This window comes from Fusarium redolens (genome assembly GCF_020744475.1).
Source record: "Fusarium redolens strain MPI-CAGE-AT-0023 chromosome Unknown BKA55scaffold_5, whole genome shotgun sequence".
In the NCBI taxonomy this organism is placed as follows: Eukaryota; Fungi; Ascomycota; class Sordariomycetes; order Hypocreales; family Nectriaceae; genus Fusarium; species Fusarium redolens.
In genome coordinates, this window is record NW_025763668.1 from 2,314,537 (window position 1) to 2,329,903 (window position 15,367).

The window sequence follows — 15,367 nt, forward strand, 5'->3', positions numbered from 1 at the left end:
TGCAATGTTCGTCTCTTTGCCAAGAATGAATACCTACTTGAAAGTTGATGTCCTATTCCGCGATGGTCCGTAGTCTATTCGCTCGGGTAATTGCATTAAGCAAGCTCTCCACTGTTAAGCTTCGGCAGCCGACGTCAAGCTCCAAACTCGCTGATCAGGCAGTCTAACTTAGTACCTCAGTCATGCTTCATATGAGCTGCTCACCAATTCAACATCCACCATGAACAGGACATTATCGCGCCTACGGTGTCGCGCTCTACACCCGAGGCTCAATCCCCTATTGGCTCGCAGTTTCGCAGATGTAAAGCGACCTCCTTCAGCGCCCAAACCCATCGTCGATATCAAGCATATCAGACAACACGCAGAACTTTATCAGCAGACTTGCGTGGAGCGCAATTATCGCAATCAGGCGCAAAACCCAGCTAAAATTCTAGAACTTCATGCGAGATGGCAGGATCTTCAGCGACAAGGTCGTGCTTTGCGTGAGAGGTCGAATTTGTTGAGGAGACAACTTGCGAATCCGGCGACGAGCAGCGATGATGAGGATTTGAAGGAAGTGCGCCAATTGACCCGTGAGCAGATCCAAGAGGAGGCGCGGCAACTCAAACAGGATCTTTCGGCGATCGAAAAGGGAGAATCGCAGGCTGTTACGCAAATGGAGGAATTGGCGCTCGAGTTACCTAATCTCACTCATCCTGATACCCCAAAGGGAAGTGATTTTGAGGTTATGAGCTATATCAACGACCCGCCCACTTTTAAGGAATCACCTGAGGATAAAATCTGGCGATCTCATGTTCACATCGGTTCTGAGCTTGGTATCTTTGATTTTGCTGGCGCTGCTACTGCTTCCGGTTGGGGTTGGTATTATCTACTTGGAGAGGCTGCTCAACTGGAGCAAGCTTTGGTTCAATATGCCCTCGCTGTCGCAACTCGTCATGGCTGGACACAAGTCTCACCTCCTAGCATGGTCTACAGTCACATTGGCGCAGCCTGTGGATTTCAGCCTCGCGATCTAAACGGCGAGCAGCAAGTCTACACTATTGCCCAGTCAGCTGAAGACGCGGAGCGCGGTGTCCCTGAGATGTGCCTCACTGGAACCTCTGAAATTGCCCTCGCAGGAATGAAGGCCAATACTACCCTTGATTCCGAAGACCTACCTCTCAAGAGAGTTGCTGTCTCTCGCTGCTATCGCGCCGAAGCTGGAGCCCGTGGTGCCGATACCAAGGGTCTATACCGCGTACATGAGTTCACCAAGGTGGAAATGTTCGCTTGGACAACACCAGATGAGGATGCCGCTCAGGAACTCTTTGACGAGATGCTCGACTTGCAGACCGAGATTCTCTCTTCACTTGGTCTTTACTGCCGTATCCTCTCTATGCCCTCCCACGACCTCGGCGCATCAGCGACCCGCAAGATCGACATGGAAGCTTTCTTCCCCAGCCGTCGCGACAACTGGGGTGAAGTCACATCAGCTAGCATGTGCACTGACTACCAAACCCGCCGCCTCGGCACACGAACACGTATTGATGGAAAGCTCGCATTCCCCTGGACATCCAACGGTACTGCCCTGGCTGTTCCTCGTGTGATAGCAGCTATTCTGGAGAATGGATGGGATGAGGAGGCAAAGACTGTCACAATTCCCGAGTGTCTGCAGCCATGGATGGATGGCAAAGAAAAGATTGGTCTTGGTGGACGTCGTTCGAGCGTGGATCGTGTGTAAGTTTGAAATGATGGATGAAGCATGGCTTTGATTGCGTGCGTGTACGAATGGAGAATATGACGGAGGCATAATTGCTATGAAATCTTGATATCTTATTTAATATGAAACGCAAGGCGTGATCTATCTATTGAATACAAAACCCTGTCTTTTATAGCCTCTTTACAGTCTATCCTGAGAAGTCTTGAGACAAATATCTTATCACCACACCAAGTTCTTCACCGTCTTCTCCCAACCAGGCATCCTGAACTCCATCCCTGGACTTCCTCTCCATCGATACCATCCTGACATCTTCTTCATCGCCCCCACCCAACCCAACTCTCCTCTCCTCCACGCTTTGCCTCTAGTCCCATCTCTTCGGTGCTGCACAACATACACACCTCCGCCTGATGCAGTCGTCAACTTGGCCTCTCCCCGTTCGGGATCACCGCTACTATAATACTCTCGTCTGTGCGGTATTCTATTGGCTTGGAACCGTTTGTTGTGGTCCAAGTCCAGAATCTCACTTGCTGCAACTTCCATCCACACATCCAATGTTCGCAGATGATCTGCGTAGATGATGAGGATGGCGAGGAGGGAAGAAAGTCCTGATGCAAGCCAGAACACCCAAAATGATTTGCCTTCCGGACCATATGAGTTTTCAATCGACAGGATGCCTGATACAACCGTCAGGGGAAGCAAGAGACCTCCCAGATATGCTATTCGATCCAGACTTCTCGAGTTTGAATCTTTGGGGTCGTCCTGGGCTTGTTGGGCTTGAGCTTGGAGCGCAACTGTCACAGAAAGCTGTATACGCCTTTGTAGACGTTCTGCAAGATTTGACCAGTCGGCGGCCGTTATCGTACTGAACTCTCCTCGTCGCTCCATGCTTCTTGTGATATCTGCATTGGTTTCAAGGGCTCGCGCGATGGTCCACTGAACATCCACGGAGTCGGATCCGAGAGGCGGTAATGAGTCGAGTTTCTGTAGCCACATGTCGTAGATGAGCTCTGCCACTAGATCCTCTATTGGGCGGATATCGACCAGGGCTTCCCAGAGGGAGTCTTCTAGACCGGATCGCTTTGGAGGACGCTTCCCTGATGTTTTGCCGTCTGGACGTGTATTACTTGGTACTCTTGAAGGTCGGTAAGGTCTTGAGGATATTCGAAATGGAAGACCATCAAGGAGAAGAATAGGGGGTCGTTCCTTGACCATGAGTGATGCACGACATATTCTGATTCCCTCATCCTCATCAGACTCGTCATCGCCATCTTTCTCTTTCGCATCATTATCCTCCTCTTCAGGTTTCCTTCTTCTTATCTCAGTCTCAGGGAACTCCCAAACCCATCCTCCCTTTCTCTTTTCCAACTCCATCCCTAATAGAACACCCATATCACATTCACCTCTTACAATAGCCAACTTGCGCCAACCGGGCCTTTCCACCGCCACCATCTCATCTTGAAACTCTTCAACATTGAGAATTTCTTTCTGCCGACAATTTTGTGTACTCCATTCGAGAAGATACGGCCTAGAATGTTGTGGCCTTGCGGCGACGGGAATGGCCCGATCCGATGAGCGCCGGGTCCGGTGTCGGGGCTCGGAAGCCGGGCGTAGTCGTGACATCGGGATTTGTATACTCTCTCTGAAGCGACTGAAATCGCTGGATTAAATATCAAATGAGACTCAAGCTAGTCGAAACTACTGCTAATGTGTTTCTGAGACCATGCCAACTCGAATTCGGGGGAGTTTCACTCTTTTGAGTCTTTCAGCACTATCTTCTACCCGACCCCATGAACACAACTACCGTCATGCGAGAAGTTCTCAAGGCATTTTGTCTCCATAATTTTGCAGGCAAAAACTCCTTTTATCTCAGAATTTAGGGGTCCTGAAGGATCTCAGTTAGGCAGATGTTCCCCTGCGCCTCCATCAGCAAGTGTCTAAGTGTGGTCATGTGCCGAGTCCTTAAGCCCAGATGACCCAGACCGTGAAATAACCTCAACACGCGACGTATTCACCTGTGAAAGGAATATTACATAAACACCTGTCAAGTCAGATAGATGAACTCTGCTTAGTTACCGTCGACTTGTGATGTGGCTTGGCTTATGGTTGGTATATTGGTGAATTGCCTCAACTCGTATCACTCAAGACACCGTCAAAAATCATCCCTGTGGTTCTATAAGCTAGCCTTCGTTCGCGCATGGCTCGTCATCTTTGTTGAACGGTAACTTTACATAACATGACTTCTTTCCCGCTCTTCCCGAAACGCCAGACCAGACACCATTTTAACAGCGGCAAATCATAGGATGCTGAGACTTCCTCTCTTTCGTCTCTTTCATTTCTCTACCCTCCGCTTCTGTTTTCTGTCCCCTTTCGTTGTCTGCTTCTCTCATCTCTTCTGCCTTTCGTGGTTTCTTTCTTCCTCTCCCCTCTTACAAGCAATCGCCCAAAGGAGTGTCGAGTGCAAAGTATGTGTCAAATAACGCTGAATAAAAGAATAGACGCCCCAGTGCAAGAATCTCAGATCATAACCCCGTGCGTATACGTGCGGCAACATGTCCAATCCATGATCAGAGGTCAACTATCAATAACAATATTTCGAACTCCGGAACCTCAAATGTCGCATTCGGAGACTCAAACTTAACGGTGATGATCGTCGTCACCATCGTGATGCAGAGTGACACTGTTGAACTCGAGGAACGGGTCGGCAATTTCGCCACCTGGAGTTGCCAGTCCGCTATCCAACGGAACTCCCTTCAAGTTCATCGCTCTTGATCCTGATAAGTCGACACTCTCGCTTTCCTTGACGTTTCGGAAGTTGACTGTATCAACTCCTCGGCCGGCATGAGGAACAATCGGTGGTTTTTGGTGTCGAATGAGTGCCCATTGTGTCGTCCTGAAGAATGGATGCGCCTTGATATCTGATGCGCCAGCTCGGGCGCCCAGTCGTCGGTTCTCATCCTTGATGAGTAGTTTCCTTATCAAAGACTTGCAAAGGCTGTGACTTGGTTAGAAACAGTGGTTTAGTGAGTTTCCATTTAGGACTTACTTGGAGATTTGTGGTGCACCAGCATGGTCGGGGAATGGAATATCCTCTCTAAGGATATTTGCGAAAGTTGCATTTCGGTTCTTGCCCTTGAAGGGCGTTGTTCCGTAAAGCATTTCGTAAATAAGGATACCCAATGTCCACCAATCGACCGCACTTGTGTGACCGCTGCCCTTAATCACTTCTGGCGCAATGTACTCTTCTGTACCAACAAAAGAATTTGTGCGGAAGTTAGCGATACATGAACGAGTGTCGATAGTTGGTAGGGCGTCGGTACGGGCTCCGTTCTTGCCGACGATCATGGTCGGCTTGCCACCAGGGTCTGACTGCTTGGACAAATCGAAGTCTGAAAGCATGATATGGCCCGATTGGTGCAGGAGAATGTCTATCACAAAGGGTCAGCGGCAGATTTGTAAGCACGGCTTCTCAACATACTCTCAGGCTTCAGGTCTCGGTAAATGAAACCCATAAGATGCAAGTATTCCAGTGCTGCTGTCACTTCGGCGGCGTAGAATCGAGCATCCTCTTCAGGAATGCATTTTCCAGGTCGTGTTTGCAGAGCGCGGAAGAACTCGCCGCCACTACAGTACTCCATACACAGGTATAGGTAATCTTCTGACTGGAAAGAGTGATATAATGTGACAATGAACGGATGGTTACTTGTCGCAAGAATTTCCTGCTCTGCCAAAGCTCGCTTAATCTTGTTGCGCTTGATCATTTCCTTCTTGCTTAGTACTGTAGCTAGTTAGCCGTTGTCGCAATGCGAGACGTGAGTGATGGACATACTCTTCATGGCGTAAAGCCTGCTGCTCTTCTTCTCCCTTACGAGGTACACCTTTCCAACATCTCCCTTTCCAATAAGCTTGATCTTGTCGAAGCTGGAAGGGCTAACTTCAACATTTCGAACCTTGATAGAATTGGAACTATAGGTTCGGCGGAAAGCCATGCCCAGATTAGGGGCAGGAAGAGCAGCAAGAACATCGTCAGAACTGGCATGCTTGGCCTTGTCCTCGGCCTCCAGAGCCTTGGCAGTCTCAATGAGACCCAGTGCGCCTGAACTTGTGAGGAGAGGATCCTTGCCAAGCTCGGCAGTCGCGGGGCGCTCATTGTTGGGATCGTTTTTGGAGAACAGGCCCTGGGCATTGGGTGCACTGGCGACTCTTCTAAGTCTCCGGGCAAGTTCTTCCTTGGTTTCACTGGTAGTCTGATCGTTTGCAGGGGCACCATCGGGACCTTGAACCTTGAGACTCGGTGTATCGGGGGGGCTCGGGGGAACAGAGTCGGAATTGTGGTGACGCAATCCTGGTTGGCCTTGATGGGCGAAATAAGGGTTCGCATGTGCCGTAGGACTCATGGCTTCCTCCAGCTGGTTACCCTCGCTAGCGACGGTGTGCGCGCGCAGACGGCCAACGGTATTGCTAAAAAACTTGGTATGACGGGATTTCGAGGGATCGGGAGTGGTGGCAGCCGAACCCTTTTCCTTCTCCTTCTCCTTCTCCTTATCGCTAGAAGCACTGCCGGTGCTACCTCCAGTGTTCATGCGGAAGAAATTGCGCAGGCGATGGCTCACCTGGCCGGGGCCATTGGAGGTCTTTTGAGACGGCATAGCGACGGTAACGTTATCGGAAACGTTTGGATTGGTGGGGACGAAAACAGCTTTGGCGGGTGTTCGACTAGAGATTCGCTTCCATATTCGACGAAATAAATAATTGGGAGGCGAGAGAACGGTTTCGGTTTGATGTTGATCGAGGCGGGTAGAAGATCGACGAAGGGGTTGTTGTTGCGCGTTGTTGAAGTCGCGGCCTTGTAGCGAGATACGTATAAGTGTCGGGACTGATGAGTAGACGAAGCTACCTTGTTGAGAGAAAGAAGTAACAGGGGAGCTTAGAGCAACACTACTGTTGTTGAAGAAGAAAAGGGAGGAAGAAGACACAAGAGCCTCAGAGGAATGACGCTGCTGGCCTTGAGACCGAGACTGAGACTGGGTCGGGCAGGCTATGGGTCTTGCTTAGGATTGGCCTTGATCTGGGAATTGGATTGGAAATGGGCCCTGACAATGGATGGGAATGGATGGATTCGATGGGAATGGGGGCGCCGTCGGAGACTTCTGCCTGAGGCATGATTAATAATTACAATACCATGCAATGCAGGTCGGCATCGGCCCCTCTATCACCATTGCCCGCCCACTAACTCAGCTAAAAGTCTAGCGATCTTAGGCGTAGCTTCACCCATGGCTCAATGGGTTGGATGGATGTTACATTGTGTTCTCTTTTCTGTCAATAGAGTTACATATAAACTTAAACTGAATAGGGAAATACTGTATGCAGGCTGTCACTTTGCATAGGTATTACTACGTTCATTACAATTATAATATGATATAATAGCATCTCACGCAACCTCGAAGTGAATTCCCTTGTCTCCCTTGTAGGCGGGGATCTGGAAAGCCTCGCCTCTTCTAAACTTGCCCGCCTCGCACCTCTCTGTGGCTTGGATAGTCTAGGCTGGGGTTCCCTAGGGTCTAGGTAACGTTAGTTTAAGGTGAGCTTAGGTTGGCTTGGCTTTACTTATCTGACAAAGCCAACTGCGCCTTCGGCAGCTCGGTATCGTTCGACTGCCCGCAAACTCCGGTGAGATAATGCCGTGAGATATAAAGCGTAATTGCGAATTTAGCCAAAGTACTCATCCTCCCGAAGTCCCCGGTAAAGGAGTGCCGTTCTTCAGTGGGTTGTTTGCAGGTCCGTCTTTCGGACATCCTAGGGCGAACGAACCACTAAAACGGTAGGTTTCAAGACTGTCGATGCGCTAGAATCATGAGGCGCCGATAGCGTCTTGCCAGATCGGAAAAGAGACCCTGCGGGTTCTCGATATTGATTCCCGCGGCTGGGGTTGCTTGCTTGGATTCTGCAGATTGTACCTTGCCTTTCTAGAAAATGACTGAGTCGAAAGCTCATGACATGAATGAGGCGATCAACATTGCAGTACTTCCTATCCTGGTAACTCATGATTGTGCAATGACAATGTGGGGAGATATAAGAACTGGGCCATCTTGTTTGTGGAACGACGCGAGACATCATCCGAGTTACGGACTCAAAAAACCCCAGCTTTGCTCTGGAAGTGGCTTCGGGATCTAATACTGAACCCGGTCCTCTCGAAGACCTAACTCTAAAGCTCAACAATTTATTAGAATATTTATTGCCGCAAAGCTATTCGATGTCATTGTAACTTCTATAATAAGAAATATTCGAGAGTGAGCCGACTACCTTGGAAGTAGTGGCATGATGAAGCTTGAACCACCTTCAAGGCTTATCAACGCTAGTCAGCAGTGCTTTACCAGAGATATGAAGAAGACGGGACTATCTAGGGGGTTCATGCAGGATTATGCAGCATGCCACTTTATCATGAGATCCAATACTTCGTACTGTTTAAAAAGCTTATTAGTTTCAACTCAATTGATTTGCTCATTGTAAAAACCCCTCCCAAAACCATAACGTCATTTCCTATGAGATTTGCAACATTCAGAACAGATATTGACGAGAGAGGCTGTGTTACTGTCGCATTCGAGAAACTATCTCAACTGAGATTAGGTAAAACTTACTATGCTGATTCACGAGATCTAACAGCATTTACACGTAGGTTCGTTAGTCGTAATTGATCTTCAAAAAAGATAAGTGGAAGTATCGAAATACGCGTATACAACAGCCTTGAGCCGTCGCCCTATGGGTATAGAAGGACGATACCGGTGATGTTTCCCTGTGACGTTTCGCAAGCCCAACATGCCAAACATTATGAAGAGCTCAAATGCACCACAACATGCATCATATTGTGAGCGACGAGTAGCGTTCCGGGTATTGACTGAGTGTAGCCATACTAAATAAACATAGCGAGCTTAGCCCTTCTGTTAATGCTGTACTTAGAGAGACAATTCGTGTAAGTGAACAACGACGGCTGGCCTTTTGCTCTGGTGGCTTGCCCACACCAGCCATTTTGTACCTTTATTCCCAAATTGCTATTTGAAAGACTTTCGGATACTAGCTTCGAAGTGTCGACCAAAAGATCTTCATCCCATCACCAGAGAAACCTGCCATCGAGTGACCGAAGTGTCTCCGCTGGTATAGACTTATGATGACTCCTCACACAATTGACCAGGGACAGTAAGTATCCCTATTCTTTACGACAGCCATATAAGTAATAAGAAGTGAAAACCACGGTCCAATTGTGCAAGACCAGCTCAAGAGGCGTAATGAGGGTGTTTATATACTCTGAACGTCAGGACAAGACGACCATGTGCTGAGCTTGATGAGGCTGAAACTTGGAAAGCCCCTGAACGAATGAGGTACGATAACTTCGGTCTATCTGTTTCCCGGTGATACACTTGATGAGTACCGATGTCTGTCTGCCTGTTGTGTCTTGTTCGGAGCATCAACATGAGCTGGAGTATGGCAACAGACTATCACATACGACCATACCTATCAGAGAACTCGGGATCCCGTCCGCTCTCCCATAGATAAGCTGATAAGGGGCGGATTAGTAGTTGGGTCGGTGACGACCAGCGAATCCCCGCTGTTGTATGTTTTTTGGTGATAGTCTTTTTGGTGTTTTGGTCAAGCGAGGCTCCAAGTGGGCCGGACCCGTTGTGCTGGGTCACTTACCGGTCAGGGAAGGTCGATGAACTTGTCAGTTTCATTAGCAATTTATTAAAGATGCTACTTTCAATTTGTCAAGTTCAAATAGATAGATAACCATGGTATGTGTTATTACTGCCTCTCTTGATCTCAGCTGAGCGCATGTGAGTGGTATGTCAAGCTGAAAGTTTGTATCCACCTGACATCCAATAGCCAAAGCGCAACAGCGCCGTAAGCAATACAATAAACTATTGAACTCAGTATTGCATCTATTTGCTGGCACATGAGCTTCAGAAAGCCAATTAGAATGCTGTTGTAGCTCACTGAAGTACAAGTTCTTGTATTCGGGCTTGCCTCACTTCCCCAGCATATCATAAGTCTTTTGGAGTGTTACATGCCATCATTAGGAACGCATCGAGTTCGCTGAGTCTATCTCTTACGTGGCTTTTCTATTTTTAAGAAGCTCAGCTCGGATAAACTTTTTCATATGTGCTGTGATGTAAGTATTGAATGCTCGCGTTAGAGTTTGGACCTCTTCTCGTGCTGTAAAGACTCCTTTATGAGGAGTCAGTCGAGCAATGAGAAATGGTACTTTTCCTCAAAACTCAACTGAAACTAAAAGTCATTTATATCAATTGTTTGTCTCCTCATTGTTTTGCCATTTGACAATTATTGATGAGGTCGTGTAAGCAAAAAAACAGGGTTGGACGACAAGCTGACGCGAGGTACATAAGATTGTATGAGATTAGTATACTAAAACAAAGTACCTCGATCGGTCAATGCAGCCCAGATCGAGGCCATACGGGCCTCCAAAACCCTGTTCTCCGATTGGCTCTTTGTTAAGGACTGTCACTAAAGCGGAAAAGGGCACAACCTTCAGTCCCGTCTGCTTAGGTTTATATGACGGTCTGGCCGCTTGTGTCGCGACCGACTCTTTCCCTCTTCTATATCTCGCTCGAATAGAAACGCCCCACGGTCCAAACATCCAAGTTCAAATCTCCCTAAACGAATCTTATAGGATCTTTCCATTATTGGATTACCTGACGCTATGTCTCGTGGCAACCAGCGCGAAAAGGATCGCCAAGCCAACCTCGATAAACAGAGAAAACTTGTTGGTCTTACCCCTGGTTTTCCTCCAGATGTCAATAACATCAGATACACTAACATGGCATCTCCTCTATTCAGAAAGGAGGAAACAACAAGAGCGGTACCAAAATGCAGCAGGAGAAGGAGACTGCTGCTGAAATTATGCGACGAAAGCAGGCAGCTTGTATGTCCACCCCTTACACCCCTACGATCCGATTTCCGAATACAACCACGAACCAACACAACGTCGCTTTTGGGACAGGAAATGCTGACAAACCCCATAGCTGATGCCCGCAAGGCTGGCACCGCAGGCAAGAAATAAACGCTGGTGTACGAATATCAACAAGTTCGACTCGAAATCATCGCTCAATTTACCGAAAACCGCAACAGTAGATGAAATCGAGGGCCAGACGAAATGTGGAATGTTCGAAACCAGATAGCTTTTTTCAGCAGCGACGAAACGAAACGAATTTTGGGTAGCACAGGCGAAGTGGTGCAATAATATGGGTTGTCTTTTAAAAGGTTGTTAGCCTTCCACTCTTTCAATAAAATTTTGCGATCATGTTTCTCGTGACGGTTAAACAAGCAGCACTGATCTCTCGTGTTTTTTTTTTTCTGCTTCTCCACTCTGGGACCATGATCTAAACATGCTCTCGAGAATGATATACTCCAAGCACTATCAACAAATGTTTCTCAGCCATCAAAGTCATAATGCTTGTTAGCAATAGTATGATTTGCTTACAGCAAGAAAGCTCATCTTACAAGTATGCGTCGTATCTTTAATGTACGCCTGGGCGAGAGCACCCGGATCGCCTTATCCCAAACCAAATCTGACAAGTCAAGTCAAAGTTCGTGTTGGTTCGACTTTTACTATCCTGACCCCGTGTACACCCTGCCAAAACTGCAATTCTCATTTGATACCGCCGACCACCATTGAGTTTAATGGACCATGCCAGGCTACAGTCCCTCGGAGCCCGGCGCTTATGAGCGTCTCCTGATGCGCTGGGCGCTTAGAGATGATACCCAAATCTTTATGAAACAGGATCAACCCCATGATTGTGTAGATTGTTGTTCTTCTACCTCATTTCTAATACATAGTTGCCTGTCTCCTCGAAAATGCTTTTTTCTGTGCGGCGCATCTTTCGTTCTAAATCCAAATCGGATATAACTCCTAGTGATGTTAAGGAGAACCCAACTCCAGAGCCGTCACCAGAGCCAGTAGCTCAAACCCGTACAACATTCTATTACTCTGGTATACAGACCTTTCATAGCACAGAAAGTGACAATGTCGAGTGAGTTTGCCATGCCACTTCGTCAGGTTATTGTTTAATTGTGTGGCTAGTATCGTCTTCGTCCATGGATTGAAAGGAGACTGTCAAAAGACATGGACGGATAAAATTTCAGGAAATCCGTGGCCGAAAACACTCCTTCCCTTGGAGATTGAGACTGCACGTGTTCTTACTTACTCTTATGATTCAACTGTCACCGGTAAGGAAGATGGTCCTTCCCAGAATCGAATCTCCAATCATGCATATAATCTCGTGACTGCTCTTGCATCGCTTCGACAGAGCGATAACACAGTAAATATCCCCATTCCTAATTTCATTCTTGACTAACGTTCCTAGAATGAGCGACCTATTATATTTGTCTGTCACAGTCTAGGTGGACTTGTTTGTCAGGATGTAGGTCATTCGAGACAATGATCCTGACTGGAGGGCTCATTAAGAAAACAGGCTCTTGTCACAGCAAAACAACGCTCTGAACAGCACCTTCAAGATATAGTCAACTTCACTCGTGGTGTTGTATTTCTCGGCACACCACATCATGGATCAAGCCTTGCTAAGATAGGGGAACTGGTCTCGCGCTCCGTTGGATTCATCAAGGAGACCAACAGCGACATTGTTCAAGTTCTTACAAGAGACTCGGAAGTTTTAGCCCGAATCCAAGATAGCTTTCAGGCTCTTCTCATGACGCGCAGCAAAGATGAGACCAGCATGATAGACATCACATGTTTCTATGAAGAGCTTCCAACAAAAAGATTCGGGGTGATCGTCCCAAGCATTCGGCTATCTTGCCTGGCTACATTTCGATCGGCATACATAAGAACCATGCCGATATGACAAAGTTTTCCAACTCTGATGAACCTGGATTTTTGGCCATTTGCGGAGAGCTTAAGCGTTGGATGAAAAGGATTCAGCAAGCACAGTTCAAGCCAAAGAAGCACTCTCATGTTGCACATTGTGAGTACTTAGCCAACACGGACTCCAGGAGTCCCTAGTCATTTATACGAGGACTGGAGTACCGGACTCAATACTGACTTATCAGGCCTTATTCCATACACTTTTAACCCAGATTTCGTCGGAAGATCCGAGATACTTTACCTACTGAAAAGTCAACTTGGAGATCTAGAACCTCAACCTCATGGCAGGGGCCATCAAAGAGCTGCACTTTGTGGTCTCGGTGGAGTTGGGTATGTTTACAATTCTCGATTGAAAGCTTACTCGCTGACTTAATTCAGGAAGACCCAAATCGCATTGTCGTATGCATATTGGGTTCATGAGATTTCTCAAGATACATCAGTCTTTTGGGTTCATGCCAGCAGCGTCGAAAAGTTCTCCGAAGGTTACACCAACATTGCCAACGAGTGCAAAATACCTGGGCACGAGGACCCAACTTTCGATGTTTTGCCAGCCGTCCAAGACTGGCTGGAGAGCAAGGAGAGTGGAGAGTGGTTGATGGTTATTGACAACGCTGATGACATGCAACTTTTCTTTCCTCAAAATGAATGTTCTGAGATGAAGCCAAACACTGAGAAGAGCTTAAGCCAGTTCATACCGCAATGTGCTCACGGCAGAGCCCTCATCACGACGAGGAATATGCAAGTAGGCTCAAGACTCACAAAGGGCAAATACCCTATCGAAGTAGGCCAAATGGACGATCAAGAGGCGACTCAGCTTCTCCGTCAAGGCTTACAGCAAGAGGATGAGTCGGAAAAGGACCTGATTCAGCTCTCAACCCGTCTAGAGTTTCTTCCTCTAGCATTGGTGCAAGCAGCTGCCTTCATTCAAGAGAACTCCATCACGGTCAACGAATACCTCGAGCTCTTAGACGGAAGCGAAGACGATCTTATTGACCTTTTGAATGAAGAGTTCGAGACTGTCGGGAGAGACTCCGATACTCCTCGCGCGGTTGCCCAGACTTGGATGCTGTCTTTCCAACAGATAGAAAGACAGTACCCCTTCGCCAGTGAGCTCCTGTCACTGATGTGTTTGTTCGATCGTCAAAAAATACCTCTTGATTTCGTTGACTTTCACGCCAAAGAGAATCTACCTCCAGGGTCAAACGTTAAAATGCAACTTGTCAAGGCCCTTGGGATTCTGAAGGCATTCTGCTTCATCCGGGCAGAGAAGGGTGGCGATCATACTATGCATCGTCTGATCCAGTTAGTCACACGAACTTGGTTGGTGCGAAAAGGAAGCATAGCCGAGTTCACGAGACACGCTTTTCTCGCTGTGTCGGACTTTTACCCCTTTGCAGACTTTGAAGATGTTGAATGGTGGTTCGAAAAGTTGACGACATGCACTAATTATCTTTCCCATGCAAACTCTGTCCTTGAAACTCAGATAATTGAAACGGAAGAAGACAGACTTATCAGGGCTTCTTTGCTTCACAGAGTTGGATCATTCTTCTGTCACCAGGGTCGCCACAGGGAAGCAGAAAGATTGCGGCGCGAGGGACTGGACATCCGAAGAGAGTTACTCGGTGAAGATCATCTAGAGACTCACGTCCTCATCTCCGACCTCGCAAGCTCGCTCGCAGATTTAGGTCGTTACGAGGAATCCGACAGGTTACTCACGGGCCTTATTGAGACCTTGAAACGTCTCCATGGTGACGAAAACGAGCAAACACTCGATGCCATGGCTAACTTGGCAGTCCACTTATCAGATCAAGAAAGAATCGATGAGGCAATATCGCTAGATCGCCACGTCTTGGAGGCCAGGAAACGGATACTTGGAGAAGAACACATCAATACAATCCGAGTGATGGACAACCTGGCAGTCCATCTTGAAGGTGAAGAGGCGGAAGAACTACAAAGACGGGTTATAGAAGTAAAGGTTAAGATCTTGGGTGAAGAGCACCCCTCGACCGCTCACAGCAAGGCAAACCTAGCTATGACACTCTTTAACGGGGATGGACTCGGGGAGGCAGAAGACCTGTTCCTCGAAGCATTCGAGGTCAATAAAAAGATCCTTGGCGAAGAGCACCCCACCACCCTTCGGGTTATGGCCAACCTTGGACATGTGTGGTTACTGTTTGGCCAGTTGTTCATTGACGATAGGCACTTATACCCTGATGTAGACATGCTTGGGGATGCAAAACGGTTGTTTGAAGAATGCCTTAGGCTCCAGATGAAGCGACTTGGGCCAGATGATAGCGAAACAATTGCGACACGCGAGTTACTAGACGAATGTCTAGAGGCGTTGGAGGTTGCGGATCTTATTGATGCAGAAGCAGAGGCAGAGGCAGAGGCAGAGGCAGAGGAGGGCAATGATCAGACATAGCGATGCTTCATATTAATGTGTTCGAATTGAGAGTCACGACAATTCTGTTTCGAGTCGCGGCGTAACAAATCCAATGCATATTGGCAGATGCGTCATGATATGGATGTGATGAAACCTCTTTCCACATGCCGTGGTCTATGATAAAAACGCAGGTATTCCCCTCATCTTTCATTATAACTGGATTTCTATCCCAACCCGTTCGAGAGTTCATTAAGCTGGAACAACATAAAAAGAGCCTCTAACTACTATTTTTATTGATACTTATTCTTCAATAGTCGATGAGAACGCATGTACTTATGTGCTTATAGAGTAGTCAACACCTAGAGACCAACAGATTTTCTTGTCTTGTATTGGGGGC

The 15,367-nt window shown here is 47.5% G+C and overlaps 5 protein-coding genes across 5 annotated transcripts; 3 read left to right on the plus strand and 2 right to left on the minus strand.

The window, feature by feature from the left end:
- The first annotated feature begins 157 nt into the window (after positions 1 to 157).
- On the plus strand, positions 158 to 1,811 carry BKA55DRAFT_563042 (uncharacterized protein). The gene has a single exon (XM_046192355.1). It carries the CDS (start codon positions 221 to 223, stop codon positions 1,718 to 1,720), a length of 1,500 nt encoding a protein of 499 aa, XP_046052399.1. The 5' UTR covers positions 158 to 220; the 3' UTR covers positions 1,721 to 1,811.
- BKA55DRAFT_563043 (uncharacterized protein) lies at positions 1,812 to 3,786 on the minus strand. The gene has a single exon (XM_046192356.1). The coding sequence runs from the start codon at positions 3,317 to 3,319 to the stop codon at positions 1,919 to 1,921; it is 1,401 nt and encodes a 466-aa protein (XP_046052400.1). The 5' UTR covers positions 3,320 to 3,786; the 3' UTR covers positions 1,812 to 1,918.
- A 547-nt stretch (positions 3,787 to 4,333) lies between these two features.
- Positions 4,334 to 6,345, minus strand: BKA55DRAFT_592393 (kinase-like domain-containing protein; the record flags this gene model as incomplete). The annotated part of the gene is made up of 4 exons (XM_046195385.1): positions 4,334 to 4,691; positions 4,743 to 5,124; positions 5,175 to 5,474; positions 5,526 to 6,345. 4 exons carry the CDS (start codon positions 6,343 to 6,345, stop codon positions 4,334 to 4,336), a joined length of 1,860 nt encoding a protein of 619 aa, XP_046052401.1.
- A 4,064-nt stretch (positions 6,346 to 10,409) lies between these two features.
- On the plus strand, positions 10,410 to 10,769 carry BKA55DRAFT_687987 (uncharacterized protein; the record flags this gene model as incomplete). Its single annotated transcript, XM_046199150.1, has 3 exons — positions 10,410 to 10,472; positions 10,547 to 10,631; positions 10,732 to 10,769. The coding sequence occupies 3 exons, from the start codon at positions 10,410 to 10,412 to the stop codon at positions 10,767 to 10,769; spliced, it is 186 nt and encodes a 61-aa protein (XP_046052402.1).
- A 794-nt stretch (positions 10,770 to 11,563) lies between these two features.
- BKA55DRAFT_687988 (uncharacterized protein) lies at positions 11,564 to 15,009 on the plus strand (the record flags this gene model as incomplete). Its single annotated transcript, XM_046199151.1, has 7 exons — positions 11,564 to 11,739; positions 11,790 to 12,027; positions 12,073 to 12,129; positions 12,181 to 12,492; positions 12,573 to 12,687; positions 12,773 to 12,917; positions 12,966 to 15,009. The coding sequence occupies 7 exons, from the start codon at positions 11,564 to 11,566 to the stop codon at positions 15,007 to 15,009; spliced, it is 3,087 nt and encodes a 1,028-aa protein (XP_046052403.1).
- Positions 15,010 to 15,367: the final 358 nt, after the last annotated feature.

Coding starts and splice junctions, on each gene's coding strand:
- BKA55DRAFT_563043 (XM_046192356.1), bottom strand. CDS start 3,319: ATGTCACGACTACGCCCGGCTTCCGAGCCCCGACACCGGACCCGGCGC.
- BKA55DRAFT_563042 (XM_046192355.1), top strand. CDS start 221: ATGAACAGGACATTATCGCGCCTACGGTGTCGCGCTCTACACCCGAGG.